Genomic DNA, 19870 nt, shown 5'->3' on the forward strand with positions numbered 1-19870 from the left:
AGAAAAACGCTGAATAACATTTCCAGGGGCGGGGGTTGTTGTACTCCATAGACAATTGAATGTGTCCACACAAACATATTATTGGATAAGCCATGCGTGTGTATATGAGAGAAACACAACACACACACACACACACACACGGGGGGGGGGGGGGGGGGGGGGGGGGGAAGGAAAGGAAAGGAAAGGAAAGGAAAGGTTGAGCCCTTTTTAGTAAGTCAATATGTCACACAGCAGGATCCTATTTCTACTCCAAGAACAGTCAGAAATAGTTTGCTGCTTCCCTTGCTGCCAAATTCTGGATATTTTATACTTCACTGCACTGTGTTTATGTCTGTATATGACATTCACTTGCTATGTGCATGTAACAGTTACAATAAATGAGCAGAAGATCTGTACTTACCATAATTACATATTTGATTTGACAGAGGAAAGTGGAAAGGAAGGAAGGAAGGAAGGAAGGAAGGATGGAAGTAAGCAAGGAAAGTAAGAGGAAGCAAAGAAAGCAACAAAGAAAAAGAAAGAAAAAGAAAAAGAGAAGGAAGGAAGCAAAAAGGATGAAAATAAAATAACAAAAACAGAAAGGTAAAAGGAAATAAGGAAGGTAAAAGGGACAGACAGCAGGTAAGGAGAAAAGGATGAAAGGCAGAATGGCAGGAAGGAAGGAAACATAAACAGAACAATGCTAGTCTGCAGCAGAAACCTTTCATCACTCAAATGGCAGCTTTGATGGCCACATATTTTGGATGTTTTTACAATCTAGTACCAATGGTTTATCTGTAGACTTCTGATGCATTTTAGTTGTGAATTAAAGTCATAAAACAAAACTGGCAAAATCAAATGTCAAAGATTTCTGGGGGACACAAACATCAACAAAGACAAATTGCAAAGCTTGGTCCCATTGGTGGGTGATTCAATCCAAAATATGCCTTATAGTGCCATGGTCCTGGTGGGAGTGAGACCCCTAAATGCAGAAGTGTTAGTGCCATGTTCTGCCAGTGGAGCTGCTCAGGGCCATGATAGACAGCTGTAGCTGTATGTGGGTGGATTAAAGCAGCAGAGGTACAGACCCAGACAGGTTTACCTACCTGTGTTGTGACCACCGTTGCTGGTGCTGCTCTGCTGAAGCTCCTCGGTCTGGCAGCTCTGGTCCCTGGTGACGACAGCAGAGATCCTCTGGGACTCTGTTTGAGGTTGGAGAGGCGGGATGGGCTTCCAAAGAGCCTTGGCCTGGGGCTGGCCGCCACAGTCTCCCTTTTCCTCAATCTCCATTTGAGTTTCCTTCTGGGTCCGGTTCTCCAGTAAGGCCCCGGTCGGAACCTGCGTCTGGAGTTGGGGAAGATCCGAAGTTTGGGCTCGCCCACGGGGCTGGTTGTCTGTCTGGAGCTGGGCTTCCTCCATCTCCACCTCCATCTCCATCCGACCGCCACTCTGACAGAGCGAAGCCAGACAGAAAAGAACCATAAGATGCAGAATAAAAAAGAAAAAAATAAAAGGAAAGAAAAGTATTAAAAGTAGAATAATAGGAGAAACAAATGAATAAACCACAATAATAAAACATCCCCTTCAATCTAGTCCCCAGTACCAACAGGTGTTTTGAGAGGACTGACCGCCACTTCACACACACCATTTCAATTTTAGATGTGGGCACATTACTAAATACAAACATTACATTTCAATACATTTTAGGATCAAGGTCATCTGTCATGAGGGTCTTGATTAGGTCTGGGCTCAACAGCAGGGACGGGACATGAAATCCAGTTAACCGGTTTAACCAGATTTCATGGCTTAATGCCGACTTTTGTGTTGTGGTTGTTATTTTACTAAGTGTATATTAATTAGACTATTTGACTGTTCATTGACTGTAGAACCATTTTCAACTTCATTGCTAAGTGGGGTCTTAAGCTATTTGTGAAGTGTTTCCTTTCTAGCCTGGCAAGCCAGGTTTTCAGATCTAGATCTTGTGAAGTCTCACAATGTGAAAATCTGAGATATTCTTCTGGCTTGTGAGGGCGCTCTTTTCCTCTACTCTCCCTTAAGATTTGTTGTCACTTTCCCTAGCTGACTCGACAGGCCACTCTTGAAGGTTCTCTTTCAAGCTTTTTAATTAAGTTGTATTCCTTCTATTATAGCCTAAAGGCGTCATGGAAAGCACTTACATGGTACCTTTTATGAGACACATGCAACAGCCTGTTGCATCTGCCTATCATGATGAATAATATTTCTTTTTTAACTTTACATATCTTAATAATGCAATTTTTTCAGCCCTTGTCAATATTAGCGCAGAGCAAAAAAACGCTTTTTCATTCTGAACATCCCATAGCTGACCGACCATGAAAAGTTGATCAAGTGCGCATTCCTACTAAAAACTGTTAAAATGACCTTCTGAAAACTTTCACTAAATCGGGGACATTATCATGAAAAAGTAATGGATAATAGTATTAACCTTAGAGGAAAACAGGAGTGTCCATTACAAATGCACTGAGTTGTCTGTCCAAAAATCATGGGACATAAAACATCACAAGAAAGAATGGAGGGTCACACCAGCAGATGTGTGTGTCTGTGTGTGTGTGTGTGTGTGTGTGTGTGTGTGTGTGTGTGTGTGTGTTTGTGTGTGTGTGTGTGTGTGTGTGTGTCTGTCATGTCTCCTGGGCATCCAGAGTGCTTGTAGGGAGACATTAACCTTGTCACACACATACACCCTTCAGCAAATAAGTGACTCCGCACAAATCCTCCCGTGTGTGTACATGCATCTGTCTGTGGGAGCATGCTGTGTGTGTGTGTCTCTTGACCAAGACCCCCCTTCTCTCTCTCCAAGTCCCCAATCTTTTCTCCTGTCCCACCCGCTAATTTATCCTCATTTTCTCTCTCCATCTGTGTCTGTCTCTCTCAATCCTTGTGTCCCTACTGCCCTTGAAAAAGGGATAAATGATTCTACCATTCAAGCACATTACAGTACATCACCACAGCACAAATGGGCCACTTGGACAGAACTGCACATCCACACACACACACACACACGCACACGTGCACACGCACACGCGCACACACGCACGCACACACGCACACATGCACACATGCACACACACACACACACACACACGCATACACACACACACACACACACACACACACACACACACACACACACACACACACACACACACACACACAAGATGAACATGTATCAGTACTACAGGCTAACAAATAGCTGGACAATATGGTACCATGCATGAACAGCAAAACAAACACTGGAGAAAAGCACAACGAAAGAAAGAGGAAAAATTAAAGTCTGTAATTGTGAACGGTCAGACAGCTGACAAAATACAAAGAGGCTTAACAATACACACACACCTCAGCTTGAACTGAAGCTGTATAATTTCTTTTTTTTACTGCATTGTGTATGTGTGTGTATATATCTATCTATCTATCTGTATGTATAGATAGATAGATAGATAGACACACACACAATTATAATTAATATAATTGTGTGCATGTATGTGGAGCTCAGTGAAATCCTCAAAAGGTAAAAGCGAGTCATTACTAATTAAAGGCTGAGAACTGCTGGATTAAACCAATCACAATACAAACACAATCACAAGCATACAAGCCTGAGGAACTCTGCTCCAATATCATCAAAAGAAAATGGCAGAGAGAGCTGCATATCAATTAGTCAATCAATCAATAATTGATGACTCAACCATGTTTTTCATTTCATTGCGGAGCAGTCGGCACAAAGCAGGAGAGGGGACTGACTTGTGTGGGCGGACAAGCAGCGAATTCACAGTAATGAGTGAAACTACGAGGTGGACAGAAACACCAGAGAGGTGAAACTGGGATAAAAGGGAGGTGGATGAAGTCTGCAGCCAAGTACATCAAAGTATTATTTATTCTCTTACTTCTAGTGCAGTGCTCAGTGGAAAACAAATAATGTATGATGGTCAGCGGTACAGTGGAAGAATTCAAGACATGGAGGACCACAGAGAGCGCATGTAAGACTGTAAAATAAACAGAATCCATAGCCCTGCTATATACAGTGAAAAGTGAGCAACTTTTCTGTCAAGGGGTCAAGTGGAACACTTGTTGACCTTGTTAACTTTTCAACCCAACACTTGTGGCTGCTGAAATAACATGTAGTACAGAGCGCCTGGTGGGATGATTTAATACTGGTAATGTGTAGGAGGGAGTGGAGGTGTGAAATAGGATTTGCAGTAGTCAACGGGCAGGTAAAAGGGACAGTGCCACATTGGTACTTTGCAGTCCCAACAAGTGTCAGCACGTGTATTACAGGTGCTCAGAGGGTGGAGTTGGGTATACATGATTAGAGAATTAATGAATGTAGTGAGTGAAACAACACTGACTTTAAAAACTTCACCTGTTAGCAACACAGTTCTGTGGGAGCAAAGTGTGCTTCTAACAAAGAGATCTGCTAAAAACATTTAATTAATGCACTGACTTTGCCACTACAGTTAGAAAATCACCAAGCTACTTCAAGGAGATTTGGCTCATGCTGGTGTGACTTCTACCGTACTGCCTGGTGTATACGTTCACACTGTAATTGCCTTTTGCAAGTCTCTTGGGGCTCTTCACAGCATAAAGATCAGTGCATGCTGTAATTCCCCATATCATCATGCACTACACACAAATGGCAACAGAAAAATAATGCTGCATTCATTTCAACTCATTAAACACTCAACATTTGAAAAACAAACAGACCAGTGATCTGTTAACCTGGATAAAGTGAAAATCATTTCAGAGCAAAAGTTTGTCCAATTTCATGTACCATCTAACATACAAAAATGTCAGAAAACAAATTGCATGTTGTTTTTTTTAAATGGTAAAATATTGAATAATTACTTAACACGTTTAAGAGGAAACTGCAGAATTTCTTTTTCATGTCACAGCTCAAAAACTGTGTGAAAAAGTGTGAAAATCCAAGTTCTGAGTTCAAGTGAACGCAGCATAACAAGTGAACAAACAGACTGAGCACATAATAATACCCTGAGCATCTAAAAATGGCTAGCACTGGGGATAAAGTTGGATGGTAACATACTGGCAGCTGTTTACTAACGGAAAGCACGGGGCAGTTTAAATTGGATGACATCTAGATAGTGCATTTTTCCTGGTTAATGGGTCTAGATGGGTGTATCCTGCTAAATATGGCAGGTAAAATGGGATAAATACATCTATTTAGTGTTTTTCACCAATAACCAACAGTGAAGGGGTAAAATGGAACAATACCACAATAGTTATTATGCCACTGACAGGTTGTACGGATGGGGTCAATTTTTTAAAATCTTTTTCTACAGATTATTGTTATGGCATTTCTACCTTATTGGGCAGTATAACGAGGGGGGGGGGGGGGGGGGGGGGGGGGGGGGGGGGGGGGGAGTTTAGACCACTGAACTAGCAGGATGCCCTCACATTGGGTTGGGACTTTAGGATGAAGGTAGTGCATTTTCCACAATCTGACAGTGAAGGAAGTAAAACAGGAGATTAACATCAGGGCACCATTGCTTTTTTCAAGTACCTGTCTGCGGAGACAATGAGAGCTCTTCCTCCCAGTTGACTGCTGGGCCTTCACCATGCTGCCAAGACTGGCCTGCTGCACCACACGTTCACTATCAGCACACACCTGTGACCTGCAACAATACTCCACATAAGCCAAGGGCTGGAGGGAATGCAGCAGCACTGCTGCTTGATGTACATATAATTAAAATGCTTAATCCTATACCTAACCCCTCTTACTTGATTTGATGCAGCTGTAGATTCAAATGTCTGGGGAAAAATGTTACATCTTTATTTCTGTGAAAAGCACTAATTTCCTATTAGAATAATTGCTTTTTATTTTTTAAAAAAGATACTTTAATATCTCATATTTGTCATTCTGCAGCCTTTGCGTTTTTTTCATCTTTGATGATGCAAGGACTTACAGTTAAACTTGAGCAAAGATGCATTACCTGCAACACTACTCTGTATAAGGCAAGGGCTATTTGTATGTGGATTGATAATGGTGTATCTGGGCCTAATAAACATAGTCTTGTCCATACAGTTGGGTAGATGCCTTTACCCAAAGACCCTACAATGCACTATAAGAGCAGACATTTTCAGTATAAGTGGCCACAGAAGGAAATGAACGAGTGATAGTTTAAGCTCAACCCACACTACTTCTGGAGTATCCAGAAATGCATTTGTATCAAGTAGTCTGATACTAAAAAAGATAAGGACTAGGGTGGTCAAAATACAAATGCATATTATTAAGTATACCCAAAGTAAAAAGGTGTAAAAATGTATAAAACATTGTATGACAGTGACTATTTTGACCACAGGTTTCACTTTATTTTATCCTCCACTGTTGTCTTCACCCTGTGGTATAGCTTTAGTCCCTGGGTCAAACTCGTCCAAAACAAGCAGTATTGAGAATCATCAAAACAGAAAAAAGTAGACCCCATCCCCTCCTTAATCAGTCACTGTAACTAGAAGATAATGTCTAGATGCCACAGCATTGAAAAAAAAAAAAAAAAAAAAAAACGGTTCCTGCTGCCCTCTTGTGGTAGTCCAAGTTACAACAACAACTTGGTCCAACGTAGCCACCTGCACCTGACGTCACATCAAACAGACATTAAATGTCCTGCAAAATCGCATCTCTCCTAAGGCTAGGATTTTATTGCAAACTCATGAGGATCACAGAGTAGTCTGGAGCCCTAAACCATCTGTACTTGCCATTATCGACAGCAATGTACAAAAATGCTAGAAAGAATGGGGTCTTCCTGCAAAGCAGAACTAGAGGTGTTATTTAGTAGAGAGGAACAGAATACATTTGTCTTCACTCAGTGACTCCAGTACATACAAAATGGTGACACTTGTGTCATGGCATCAACTAGATGTAAACCAGTGAGCCACTTACGGCACAGGCCCATAGTTTAAGAAACAGTAATATGTAAAGTTTCGGCTGACATTTACAATGTGTTTACCTGACATACTGGTAGTGAAATGTGGCACGAACCTCAGATGCCTTCATGACGCACAATAAATGCAATATTCAGGCATAGCAATATTTTCACTCAAGGCCTACATCAGTTTCAGCATCCACCATGTAGTACAAAGTAGATTTGCAGTACCATCGATTGACCAGCAGAGGGAGACAAAGTCTGTGATTTTAATGTCAGACTGTCTGAAAAGTTTTCCAGTGAAGTTACGTCTCAAAAAGACAAAACACACACTAACAATGACGGGATGCAGGCCAACACAGTCTTCCAGTCCAGCAGCTATTTTAACAATACAAAGGATTAAATTGCTGTTAAACTAAACTGAGTGTATAAATACACCTGGCTAGGATGTTGAGGAAAGTGGGGTGAGTAAGATTTATGTTTCGGAGGGATTACAGAGGGAAAACAGGCAATTAGCTTTCCTGACCAGAATATCTGCTTTAACAATGTCAACAAGAGACCATCGAGTCCATCAAGAGACAAAGGTCAGATTGCTCTATTGTCTTATGTCACAACCATTTTACACGCTGGACAGGGAAATTTAATACTTTGTGAAGCAACAGCTGTGTAAATCATGTTATCACACAGGTATGGGCCTGAACAGAGGTATTACTATGATGGGGGACAGTTTGGCTTTCTGCAAGTAAGGGATTAAAAGAACAAAAAGCCCTCTACAGCGGTGTCTTTTAAGCCATGGGTCAGGACCTAAAATGGGTCACTGACCTGTTTCAGAAGGGGCGCCACAAATGAGGAGCCCCAGCATTTGCCAGGGTCCTAGCGGAAGATACAGTTCCTTCCTGCACCATATATTTATCATTCCAGCCTTTTCCCATACCTTAGCTTAGAGATTTAATTAAGCCCTATGATTTTGTCAGAGTTATGTACGGATTATGTAGTGTGAACAGAGATGGGAAAGTACTTAAATGATTCTTCTACTGGCTACTTTCTGCCATCAGTTCTGAAAACAAGCAGACTTTGGCACAGAAACTTAATGTTGGACATTGTTGGGGTTTTTTTTTCTATTTTTTACAGTGTATTTGAAATAGGTATGAGCTCAGCAACCTTGTGGTGTCTTTATGTCAAACTGTCATTGTCTTTATCTTTCTAAAAAGATGATATTTAAGGTCTTCTGGATGCAATTTGATGATGCATGCTATTTGGCCTATCCAGCCAGGTGAGCAAATGTTGTGGTTCAAAGCTGTCTTTTGTATCATGTACAAAAGAGATGTTTTTGTTTTTCTTAATAACAATGCACACTAGGGCTGGGTGATTAGTAAAACTTTATTTTCTATTCTGATGTTGGCTTTGACCGATTATGAAAAAAAAAAAAAAAAAATCAAGATAAAGCAGTGATGCTCTAGTTTTGTCTGGTGTTGTAAATCCAGCGCATCTCTCTCCCGTGCAGCAGTTCACCCTTACCCCTCCCTAAAAGCCCAAATACACTCTCAGCCAGGCTGCAAGTGTATATTTAAAGTTCAAGGAAATCCACTGTTAAAAAGATCATTTCTTTTTAACTTCAATAAAGACATGTTTTCACAGCCACCAAGAAATCATGTAAAATAATCAGGATCTCAACAATGACCAAAATAATCATGATAATGGTTTTTGCCACAATCCAGCAGCCCCAATGCAAAATGTGTAAATGGCATCTCCTGTTATTGAATTTAAACATACGCAAAAGCTAACTGGTTGAGGACACTTGCATCTTATTTTGACCTGAGGTACACCTCTTGTGCCCCCCTGAATCCTCTTTGGTGTGCAGTGGTAAAACTGAAATCTGAAAATGAAAATGGCAACAACCCATGAGAGTTTAGAGACAGGAGGAAAAAAAGAACAGGAAGAAATGTCATGTTTAACACAACAATGACCACTCATGTAGTTTATAGATCAGCAAGATAGCAGTCTCCACTCACTCAAATTCTGATGGCAGATAATGGCCGCGTGCGTGGATGAGTCCACAAAAGGATGCAATTACAAATTAACCCAAAGAAGGCAACAGAATTGGGTAGTGTGTCATCTTTCATCTTGGTGTATGACTCCAATTTTTATCCTATCAGCCAGTGTCAACAGATTCCCAACAAGATGGCAAACATTTAGTCTGAATTTTGTTCAAAGCAAAGATAATTCATGTCTAATAAATCAGATGATTTTTTTTTGTTAATATTTTTCCAAACTAATAGCACTTATATTCTATTCGGCACCATGATCAGGATATATTTATAACACAAGCCATCAACTATTAACTGAAATCAGGACTTGATCAAGTTTGTCTACTCTAGCAACCACTGTGGCAGGCAAATGACCTCATTTAGACTTCCAAGTTCATGTTTTTTCTATGTATTTCCATCAAAATGTTGAATGAGGAATTTCAGAATCCATCAGCACATCTTGCTGGGGACATAAAAGTTCATTTGAATGTGAATAAAAAGAAAACCAATGTACCTTCTTCAACCGCGTAGTGAGGCTGAGATTTACAGAAGTAAAGGCACTATTGTATGGAGAGAATGAGAAAAGTCCATGTCGGAGTGTTATGTCTTATGTCAAAGTCAACAATTATGACAATCAACAGATAGGTCTGTTCTGGGATTCTGGATCGACATTAAATATGTTCAAAATCACAATCCAAGACCTACAGCAGTCTAATTATTTTGTTGAGAACTGTTTCAGAAAAACCAGCCAAGCTGCAATCTGCTGGCGCTGACCCAGGCTCAAAAACCTGAGCATGCGTGTGCGCACGCACACGCACACACACACACACAAAGACTCACGCTAAGCATACTGAGAGCAGTTTAAACACACATGCACACAAGTTTGTGAACTCACTTCTAAAGAAGCTATATGTAGTACAAGAACATAAACAAACATGTGCACGCACAAAACAAAACCCACAAACACACACCAAAAATAATACACACACATCCTAACACAGGTACTCTAGCGTTTCCATGGCGACAGACAGAAGTGGTTGTGAAGTAGTGAGTTCTGTTCTGACTCAGGTAATGAGAGCGAAGGTGTCCTGGGCTCAAACTGAGGATTTGAGGCTGGTTGGCACCCCTGGTCCACCTTACCAATATACACTTCATTAATGGCTTGCTACTGCTTGCTTGTATCAGACTAGAATTTTAAGCTTATTCTTTGGTTATGCCCACTGGAAGTTGTTCTGGCTAAACTGAATGGCAGCAATATGACTAAGTCTTGCAATGGTGGATTGTGGACCTACATTTCTTATCATATTCTGTTCAAGCTTTATGATCGGATAGGTGGTAAATGATTTGAATACAAACCATGCCCACTGCTGTCCTGACCAATACATTTCGTAGGCTTAAGCTGAGGAAACACAAGATTAACTCCTCCTCGGCCATACACCATTATAACACTGAACAACTGATGCACTGCCTGCTTAGTCCAGTCTACTGAATCACTCCATCTTTGGCAATACCACTACATTTACTCTGCAAAATGTGATAGAAATTCTGGAGTCCTGTTTCATTTCAAAGGTTTCTCTTCAAACACTATCCAATTTAGAGAAAACTGATTAATAATGTTCACTACTCAGCTCTTTAAGAAATAGGATACACAATCTCCATTTTCTTCCATTTTAAAAAAAGTATGTGGAAGCCATGTTTTGGATTGAAACATTCTCATTGGTCATTACAAACTGTTTTTAAAGCAAACCCCTTGCCCTTGAGGCCCGGGTTCAGGTCTAGAATCCAGACCAAGGCTTTCCCCTCTCTCCCTCTCTCTAATGTCACTATCGCATTAAGTAGAAATGCCTATAGATATAGATAGATAAAATTGTGCTGCAGCAGCCACCACTACACATACAGTTATTTCTAGTGGCTGCATGCAGTTTCTCTGACAGGGCTTCCTCCTAATAGAGGGGCTGCACATCCTCTGACATGATGCTGACCGCTGGAAAACACACCAATGCTACTAGCTGACCACAGGACAGGATGGAAACTATGATGTAGGCTCTTGACTGGATTCCACATGGGTTAAAAATGTATGGTGTACCTTTTCTACCTAGCACTTCTCTATCATAAACAATCACTGACCTCACAGAGTATATCTCACATTTATCAGGGTGCTGTGGCTTAACCTTATGCCAGCATGCAAGGGGTGGAAGGCAGGGAAACAACCTAGACAGGTCAGCAGGCTAACACAGATAGGCAAACTAACACATTCACACCTGGACTAGTTAGAGTCATCTATTCACCAGACTTGAACCTCTCTGGAATGTGGGAGGAAACCGGAGCACCCAGAGGAAACCCACGTGAACACAGGGAGAACATGCAAGCTCCACTAAGGACCACAACCAAGATTTGAACACAGCACCTTCTTGCTGTGAGTGTCTAAAAATATGTGCTACCTAAAAAAAAAAAAAAAAAAACCTGAAAAAACAAGCACATATTCAACCAAAGATCCAAACCAACAACACCATAGAACCCTAATGGCTAGCGGAAAGCAAGATGCAACCAAAATGTAGCCTGGTTCTGCTACCAACAGTTTACAACTAAGATCACCTTTTTTCCACACAAAGACATGGGCCAAAAAACATTCACAAATAATTGTGTATTTATTCTACTCTACTTATTTTACTGATTGCTTTATTTTATATGATGGCGTTAAATACCAAATTTAAAAAAAAAAAAAAAAAAAAAAATCACAGATTTTTTTTATGTATCCTTAAATTCAAATGTTTTTTATGCATCCTTAAATTCAAATGTCACATTAAATTCACTATTTGCCATTGTGTTCCTTAAGGAAATTGAATGGGTGTGTCATTTGATGTTTTTTTTTTTGTTTGTTTGTTTGTTTTTTGTCTTAGATAATGTATGCACTATAAAAGAATGTGATTTAAACATGTGGGTCTTGGGACAACAAGCAACCTGTAACTAACAACATATGTTGTTTAAAAATGTACAGCCATTAATATGTTCAAAGGCAACACAACTGTATGTTGGCCCATAGAGGACATATAGAAGTGTTAAAAATACCACATTAAACCACATCCTTTTTTTAGTGGGGGAGGGGGAGGGAGTGTGTATAAGTTGGGTTGTGGGGGCTTTGGGAGATGAAGGGGTGTGCTGAACAATAAGACATGGAATGAGTCAGGTTTTCCACCTTAGGTCAAGCTATACTACTGCAAAATGACTTGAAATATTACTGTATATTCTCTCTGGTTGTTGCGGTAATGTTTTAAGTGACATCTCACAAAATGTCATGCCCATGAATACACATGCACACTTGTTACACACATGCATGCAAACACACACCAGTCTGTCTCAAGCGCAGAAGTACCAGGCTATAACATCAACTACCAAACATCTCTTTGTGGCAATTAATCATTTTCTGCAAATACTGCATTGCAAATGTAGAAACACCGGGGAGGTATGCACACATACACACACACACAAGTCACACCAAACTACAGAAACCCCTTTCTACTTCCCAAACAGAAGCATTTCACTTTCTGCACAGTTTTCCTTGCTCAACCAAATTTACTGGACTGAAACATATACTACACTGAGTAATTACATTTTCTTTTACCAAACTAAGGTTTTTAGGTTTACAAGCCGCTGCATCTGCAAAAGGCTACACTTGTTGTTACATTACGACTTCTATCATCCAATCAAGCCAGGAAACACTCAGTGCAGGTCTGGATGCACAACAATCGGATTTTGCTCAGACTGCTACTGCAATCTTCAAAACCAGACAGGAGAGGATCACACTGTACATTGTGTAGTCTGGATGCAATGCACCTATAATGCACATACAAGCAATATACAGATATGAGGCAGGAGAGTGGGAAAGTAATGCAAACACAGATTTTCATATACGCAGCCATGGGGGATGCATAATGGGCACTTTCAGGCCACATGTAGATGCACAAAGCCGATGATGTATAATCTTGACAGTTAGGTCTCTAAAAAAAAACACATGTAAATGTGTAGCTGTATTCAGAGACACTTCCTGCATCCTGTATACTATAATGATGTCAACAAGAAAACAGTGAATGGGAAAATGGAAAAGCAACAATTGCCATGAAATCCTTTGAATAAAAATTATCACGAGAATCCTCATGATGAGGGAAGGCTGGCCCTCCTCAAACAACCCCACTGTCACCACAAAGTAGGAGAGTGTTTAAATGATGAATGACTGTGGACCAAATCTTCTGAGTGGTCTAAACCTTCTCTTTCACTGGGGGTGGGGGGCAGAAAGTAGGCCTTTGTGGAGAGAGGTGTGCTGGAAACTTATTGTGTTCACCTTCACCACTGACACAGCAGGACATCCATTTAGGATTGACTGGTTATTCTTATTAGCTGGCTGGCTGGTTCTCTGAATGTCTGGCTGTCACTGGCTGGCTGCTTTGCAGGTTATATGATGGACAGCCTCACTGGATGACTGATCTCAGTGGCTGGCTGCTTACTGACCTGCAAACTGACTTGTTTGCAGGATGATAACTGACTGACTGCATATCTTACAGTCTACTATCTGTTTTCCTGGTTGTATGACTGTCAGGTTAATCGGTTTGTTGACTGGCTTGACTTGCACATTGGTTTGACGAGCTGGCTTACTGACTGAACATAATGCTACATCATTAAAGTGACTGAATCATATGCTGACATCATTAAACTGCAGCCATAAAGGGCCATTCTGCTTTTAAGGCAACAACACTTGAAAAACTTTTTCAGGGAAGGCAGCCCAACAAGCCTGGGCTCTCTTGGAATAAGAAAAGTCTAATCTCAGGTTAGTATAACCCCAAGTCTCCTGAGATAATGGAAGCCAGGCTGAGGCCATCAAAGGACTTGCAAATGGGATGAATGCAGATAATACAGTGTCCTATATGAAACTAAAAATATCAAGTATCAGGAATAGTGTTGGTAATAAATCTGTCAATTGTTCAGACCAACCTTATTTTTCTATGGTATTTTTGTTCCATATAACCCACTTTGTTATTCACACTGATGTCCCAGTTAGCAATTCATATTCTTGCTGAAAGTTAGGCTGCCCATCTCCACTGCCTCAAAGAGCTGTTCATGTACTATGCCTTTTAGAGGTGGGTGGTGCGTATTAGCCCTAATGTGAATTGATGAATTAGCATTACTACTAATGTGAAGCCACCTCTAGGCTCAGACTATTTCGAGTCAGGTACTTAGTAAAAATAAGGTTCCTAAACTATTTTAAACTCAAACACCCCATACTGCTATCATGGCCTAAATGCAGTTCCAAAAGTTACACCATGCTGTGCAGTAATTTGGGAATCTTAAATTATCAAAGACAAAAATAGTCTAGAAACCATGACTGCCTGACTCAGGCATTCTGGGGTGAATCACTGCCCGAGGGAACAGGTTTCAAGGGGCAGGTAAACCTCTCCTTTGCCTTGCTTTGTTTTTTTACACTACACCTGGTACCAGTAGGCTATCTGACACACAACCTGTCTGTATTGTTTTAATAAAAATAAATAAATAAATCTTACACTTACACACACACACACACAGCTATATATACATATATCAGATAGATAGATAGATAGATAGATAGATATGCCTTATCTCCATCTGATGATAAGCAAACTTTTTATGAGAAGCCATACAGCACATGCATGAAAAATGCTATACATTTTTCACAATCTCGAAATTGCACAGCCTGTTACCATAAAACTGAATTTAAAATTTAAAAAATGTAAAATAACATTTAATATGCATGAGACATTTTAGGAATTCACTTTAACGTGCCTTTATGGCCGAAAACATGCTGTTTTGTAGCATGCTTACTACCTGGAAAATAACGCTATATCACTAGAAGGGTAGGTGCCTTCTGTCATTTCCATAACAAAACTCAGTTGCCAAAGGAGCATGGAGCCGATCAACCAATACTTATCAAACAAGCATTATATCTATTCCCTACACGATGAACTTATGAATCGTACAATACTGGCTGGTAGTTTGAGAAAGTCAAGACTTTCTGTCCTGTAGTAGGTTCTCAGTGTGCTACAGAGGACGCAGCTACGCGCAGTGCCCAAAAGCGCAATTGCAACAAATAAAGTGCTTGTGGATAAATCGCCCCGTTCACTTCCAAACCAGAAACGCGTGGCGCGCCGTGGCTGTAACAAAAAAAAAAAAAAAAAAAAAAAAAACGACACGAGTACTTATCCGATGTCCCTATCGTGATCCAACTTTATTCCCTGCGCTGTTAATAAAGGTTTTACGGTCATATCATCACGGCCCGGTGGAAAGACATCCATCCACACACGAACGACTCCACAATAGCCACATGCACAGAGCAACATGAAGGAAGCACCGGCCGTGCATACTCTCCGGCTGGCCTGTCGAGCCCCGATGCCGGCCAAACCAGAGTGTGAACGCATCCACTTACGCATCCCGTGCAGGGTGATGGAAACCTAACCATCCCGGATGAATTACGCGATCTTCCGTGCTGATGAAGAAAAAATCCCAAGTCGGTGCACTACTAGAGAGTGGGAGCGCACGGCGATTGTTGCCGCCTGAGTCCGTGTCTATTGGTTCCCTTTCAGCTGGGGTAGCGTCAGCACACACACACACACACACACACACACACACACACCACACACACACACACACCACACACACACACACAGTCTCCATTTGCAACTCCATCGCCCCCCATGGGCGTGCGAGGCCGCGGGCTGTGACGCAAATGGCACTGGGTGATTTGCAAATGACATATCTTCCTAATTCAGTGTCATCGCCGCCGGGACTGGTCCAATTCATCAGATATTTCACTGAGACGTACCCATTCGGTGGTGGGTGACGAGTAATATATAGGCGGATGAGCAGTTCGCTCTACGGGGATGCGGTTGCATAACTCGCCAGGAAACTTAATAAAATTGTGCACGGAGCGAGTGAGGTGCAGTCTCCACAGCTGATGTTTGTGGTTGTTTCGATTTGAGCGTGATGGCCTGTGGCCTATCACTCAGCACCTGATCAGTCCTCGACTTTGGCTACAGGAGGAACCAAGCAGGGCATACATATGGGGAACCGAGTGGCCTCGCTATGGTGGATGTGTGGTGGCCAGTGCTAGGACGCATGCACGTAGCTGACGGGGAAAGACAGGGCAGCCGGAGTGGGACTTAGGACCGCATTCACAGGCCATAAAAGGCCCACATGAATACTATTGTGCTCTTTTATCCAAGAGTCCCCAACTATTTACAAAAGGTTGGCCAACACACACAAAAAATATCGCGGCGAGATGGTGGCGGCGGTTACAGCAGCTGCCACTGTGCTCTGCGCAAAGCAGCAGCACAATCATTGCGCAGCGCCGGACTTCCCCAGTTTTGTGCAAACTATGTGATTTGTCCAAAAGACTGTTTTATTTTATTTTATTCAGTCTGTCCTCGTCTGGCAACAAGCGAACCAGAGCGCAGGGCAGTTGCCGTTCTCATGGCACGATTTGCATGGCCCCCATTATCCCCGAAAATCTCCTTTTACACGGTTATATTGTCAGCCTAAAAACGCCACTATTTTGAGCAACAAAAGAGCGGCTTAACTTGATCAAAGGAAAAGCCAAGTACAAAATGCACCTTTCGAGACGTAAAAGAGAGGCCCCTCATAACGATTGCAGCATGGCAGGGGAGTGCGGCGTAAAAACGAGCTAACCCGAATAAAATACACACAAAGACAAGGTGCAGCACTCCCATAAATACGTCCATCACCACCACGGTAATAACACTAAACCATTCTCGGTTATTTGGATTAGCCAAAAGCCTCTGGGGATGGTGGTATTATGAATGTAAAACGCTGCGCTTTGCGGCTCCGTGCCACCTTTTCCAAGAAGCAGCTTGGCGCACAGGACCGGTGACCCTTCCATCTTTGCGCGTCCTTCTATCGATCAAAATCACCAACCTGATCATATTTTGACGATTCACGATTGACGACTACACCTTGTCGCAGCTGATATCGTCTTCGAGGAGGTCAAAACCACACGTAAAGGCCGCTACGAGGCTCTGAAACCATCCCTCTCCCCACCACGGCCAGGCAGAAACAAGAGGGCGATGACGCCATTTTCTGCAAAAACAACCATGCTCGGGAAGCCAAAGCGAAGGGGGTTTTACCCCGCTCCGCAGCCCTTCAATCCCACTGAAACGCATTAAAAACAAATCCTTACCTTGTATTTCTTGGATGGGCGGTGGTATACGATGTTTGAAGGGGTAAAACTGCGTCGCTGTGGCTACCTCGAGTCCGCAGATTGTTTATTTCGCCTCCCAGCGTCCCCGGTTCACTCTGAACAAGTTCCTCTGTGAGCGGCTGTCTTTGTGCACCCAGAGGAGCCTGTCAGCATTGAACCAGTCTCTGCGCAAAGGTGCACCCACTACATCCAATTTTTGTTGGAAATGCAGGCACTTTAGAGGTGACTTTAAAAGGAGAGAGAGGTTGTGACCGTCGGGAATGAAGAAAAGTTTTTCAGTTTTTCCCGTTTTTAACCAAGGGGCCACGGTTACAGCCCCGATTTAAGCCCCAAAGCGCGCAAGATTTTGGGGACACGGGGCTCTCCACAAGAGTCCACGACGCAAACACAAAATTAAACATGGATGATTTTGGTGCATTTCCAAAACTTTAGGTTATAGACCCAATACTTATAATTAATTCGAGTAACAGTAATAAACTAAAGGGTAATTTGTCAGATTTTGTGGCCAAAATATAAAATACAGACATGGTTGCTCTGCGTTGCACACACACACAGACACACACACACACACACACACACACACACACACACACACACACACACACACACACACACACACACACGATAATTAATAACGCCTGATAGAAATACTATCTAGCCCAGGTGTCCTACATTTCTTCAGGTCGAGAATGGCCAGTCAGAGAGCCATTAAGACCATGGACGCCTGTTTGGTATATTTTCTCCAAACAAACCACATCTGAAGATTTAACTTTTACAAAACCACAGACTAAAATAACTATTTATATGGATGTAAACAGTCAAACTTACCCTTTCCCCCACTGTGTAAATTCCTAGTGCATGAAATTGGCCTATTAGTGACACTGGACTATTCCTCATTTTGATGGGGATCATCTGGAGTCACTTCAAGGACCATCTGATTGATCTGAATAATCCATTCCATCACAATTAAATGCTTTATTTTCAAGTTGTTTTAGCCCAGTTTCCCAATCCTACAGGTATTAAGGCAAAATATGGCAGCCCAGTGTATATTTAAGTACCAGCTGACAAAACAGCATCAGTGTGGACGAGGTAAAAACATCTACTTGTTTGTTAAAATTTGTTGTGACACGTTTGGTAATCAGTGGGCTCTTGGCTAAAGTAAGCCATGCTCACTACTGTTTACTAATTTCAAAAGTGTTGTTATTACTTGCTATCTCAGTGCAGTAACTCATTGCACTTGTAACATTAGCCAACATTCCCATTAAAATACACCATTAGCAGCCAACTTTATTCAATTACCTTGTCATAAATGATACGGGGAACCAGGTGTGGTTTCTGTCCAAGGTTTTTGGGGTCGATAAAATAAAAATAGGAATATTTCCACCCGGAGAAAATCAACTTTTGTGCCATTTCTCTAACAGCTAGCTAGCCTAGTGAGTGCCAGTTAAGATAACTCAGCATCAGTTTGGTATTTGCGGCTTGACAAAAGTACAGTCTGGTTTGTGGTGAATAACCATTTCATCGTCTCTAAAGCTGATATAATAATTAATGTTTTTGTTTTAACTTGGGAAAAATATAATTAATAGCCAAGTCTACTGTACCGCGCAGCTGTCCAACACTGTTAAAATGAGATCGACGGTTAGGGTAAACGATAGTTCCGGTGCTAAGTTGTGATTGGCTGAGTCACATTAGTTCTTGTGCGCAATATCCAATGAGGGCACACTTGTGACAGCGTCATTTTATTATTAATCCGCTATCACAACGTTTTTTTTTTGTTTGTTTTTTTGTTGTTGTTTTTTTTTTAGCTAATCCACAAGAATTACATTGTGTGGTGCTGATGACACATGATGATGATGATGATGATGATGATGGTGATGGTGATGATGATGATGATGAGGAGGAGGAGGAGGAGGAGGAGGAGGAGGAGGAGGAGGAGGAGTAGGCTAGTAGTTGTAGTAAGAAGAGGTGGAGGAGGAGGAGTTATGGTGATTATAAAATTAATTTCACATTTGCATTCTCTCACTGCAGTTCTTTGAAAGCAATATGCCTCTTGACTCAGTGCTTTGTAGTGACTCCATCTGGATTCATGAATAACACCTCTTAACTGTTCTAAATTCAGTGTAAAAGCACTGCCGCTCAAGGCTTAAATACTACTGGAAAATGAAATGGCAGACTACTTGGCTATTTAAAGCACAACTAGCATTATACATAGAACTAACATGATACAGATGTCTAGTAGTGGGCCTACAGTCTAATAGTGTAACAGTGATAAATTTTATTATATTAGTGGTATCATGTAAATCTAATAGCAGGCTAGAGTCTTGTATACAAGTTGCATAGCCTAACATAGACAATTAAAGATATGTATTCAAGTGGTGTGTACTATTAGTCAAGGCCTGCAATAGTAGTCTTGTGTAGTAGTAATACTGTCTAGTAGTATAGTATTAATAATGCAAGAGTCTATAGTATAATATTAGTCAAGTAGTGTAGCCTTGTAGTTGTAGTCAAACATGTATGCAGGTAATTCACAGGTTTGGTATCCTGACAAAAACATTCCTATTCCTACTTGACATGTGTGTTTTCATATTTGTGAGTTTATGTGACCTTACTGAGTTTTCCGTATCTTACTATGAATTTCTGGTCTCTGTGATACTGCTGTAGGAATTTCTGTGGTCTGACTTTTGTTTCATCTGTTGTAGTTGTGTGATATTTTAAAG

General features: G+C 41.4%; 1 protein-coding gene across 4 annotated transcripts in view; it reads right to left on the reverse strand.

Moving 5' to 3' along the window:
* znf800b (zinc finger protein 800b) overlaps positions 1 to 17265 on the reverse strand; it is a 37246-nt gene extending 19981 nt beyond the window's left edge. The window contains exons 1-3 of one of the 4 annotated variants that reach the window (XM_030045982.1): positions 17133 to 17265; positions 5528 to 5639; positions 1086 to 1428 (exon numbers count right to left, since the gene is read on the reverse strand). In XM_030045982.1, the coding sequence (XP_029901842.1) occupies positions 1086 to 1428; positions 5528 to 5584 (400 nt within the window). In that variant the 5' untranslated portion in view covers positions 5585 to 5639; positions 17133 to 17265. Of the gene's footprint in view, positions 1 to 1085; positions 1429 to 5527; positions 5640 to 16870; positions 16984 to 17132 lie in introns of those variants that run through there. The other 3 variants (XM_030045981.1, XM_030045983.1, XM_030045984.1) reach the window with 3 other exon arrangements.
* Positions 17266 to 19870: the final 2605 nt, after the last annotated feature.

Source organism: Myripristis murdjan, chromosome 23 (assembly GCF_902150065.1).
Source record: "Myripristis murdjan chromosome 23, fMyrMur1.1, whole genome shotgun sequence".
NCBI classification, from domain to species: domain Eukaryota; kingdom Metazoa; phylum Chordata; class Actinopteri; order Holocentriformes; family Holocentridae; genus Myripristis; species Myripristis murdjan.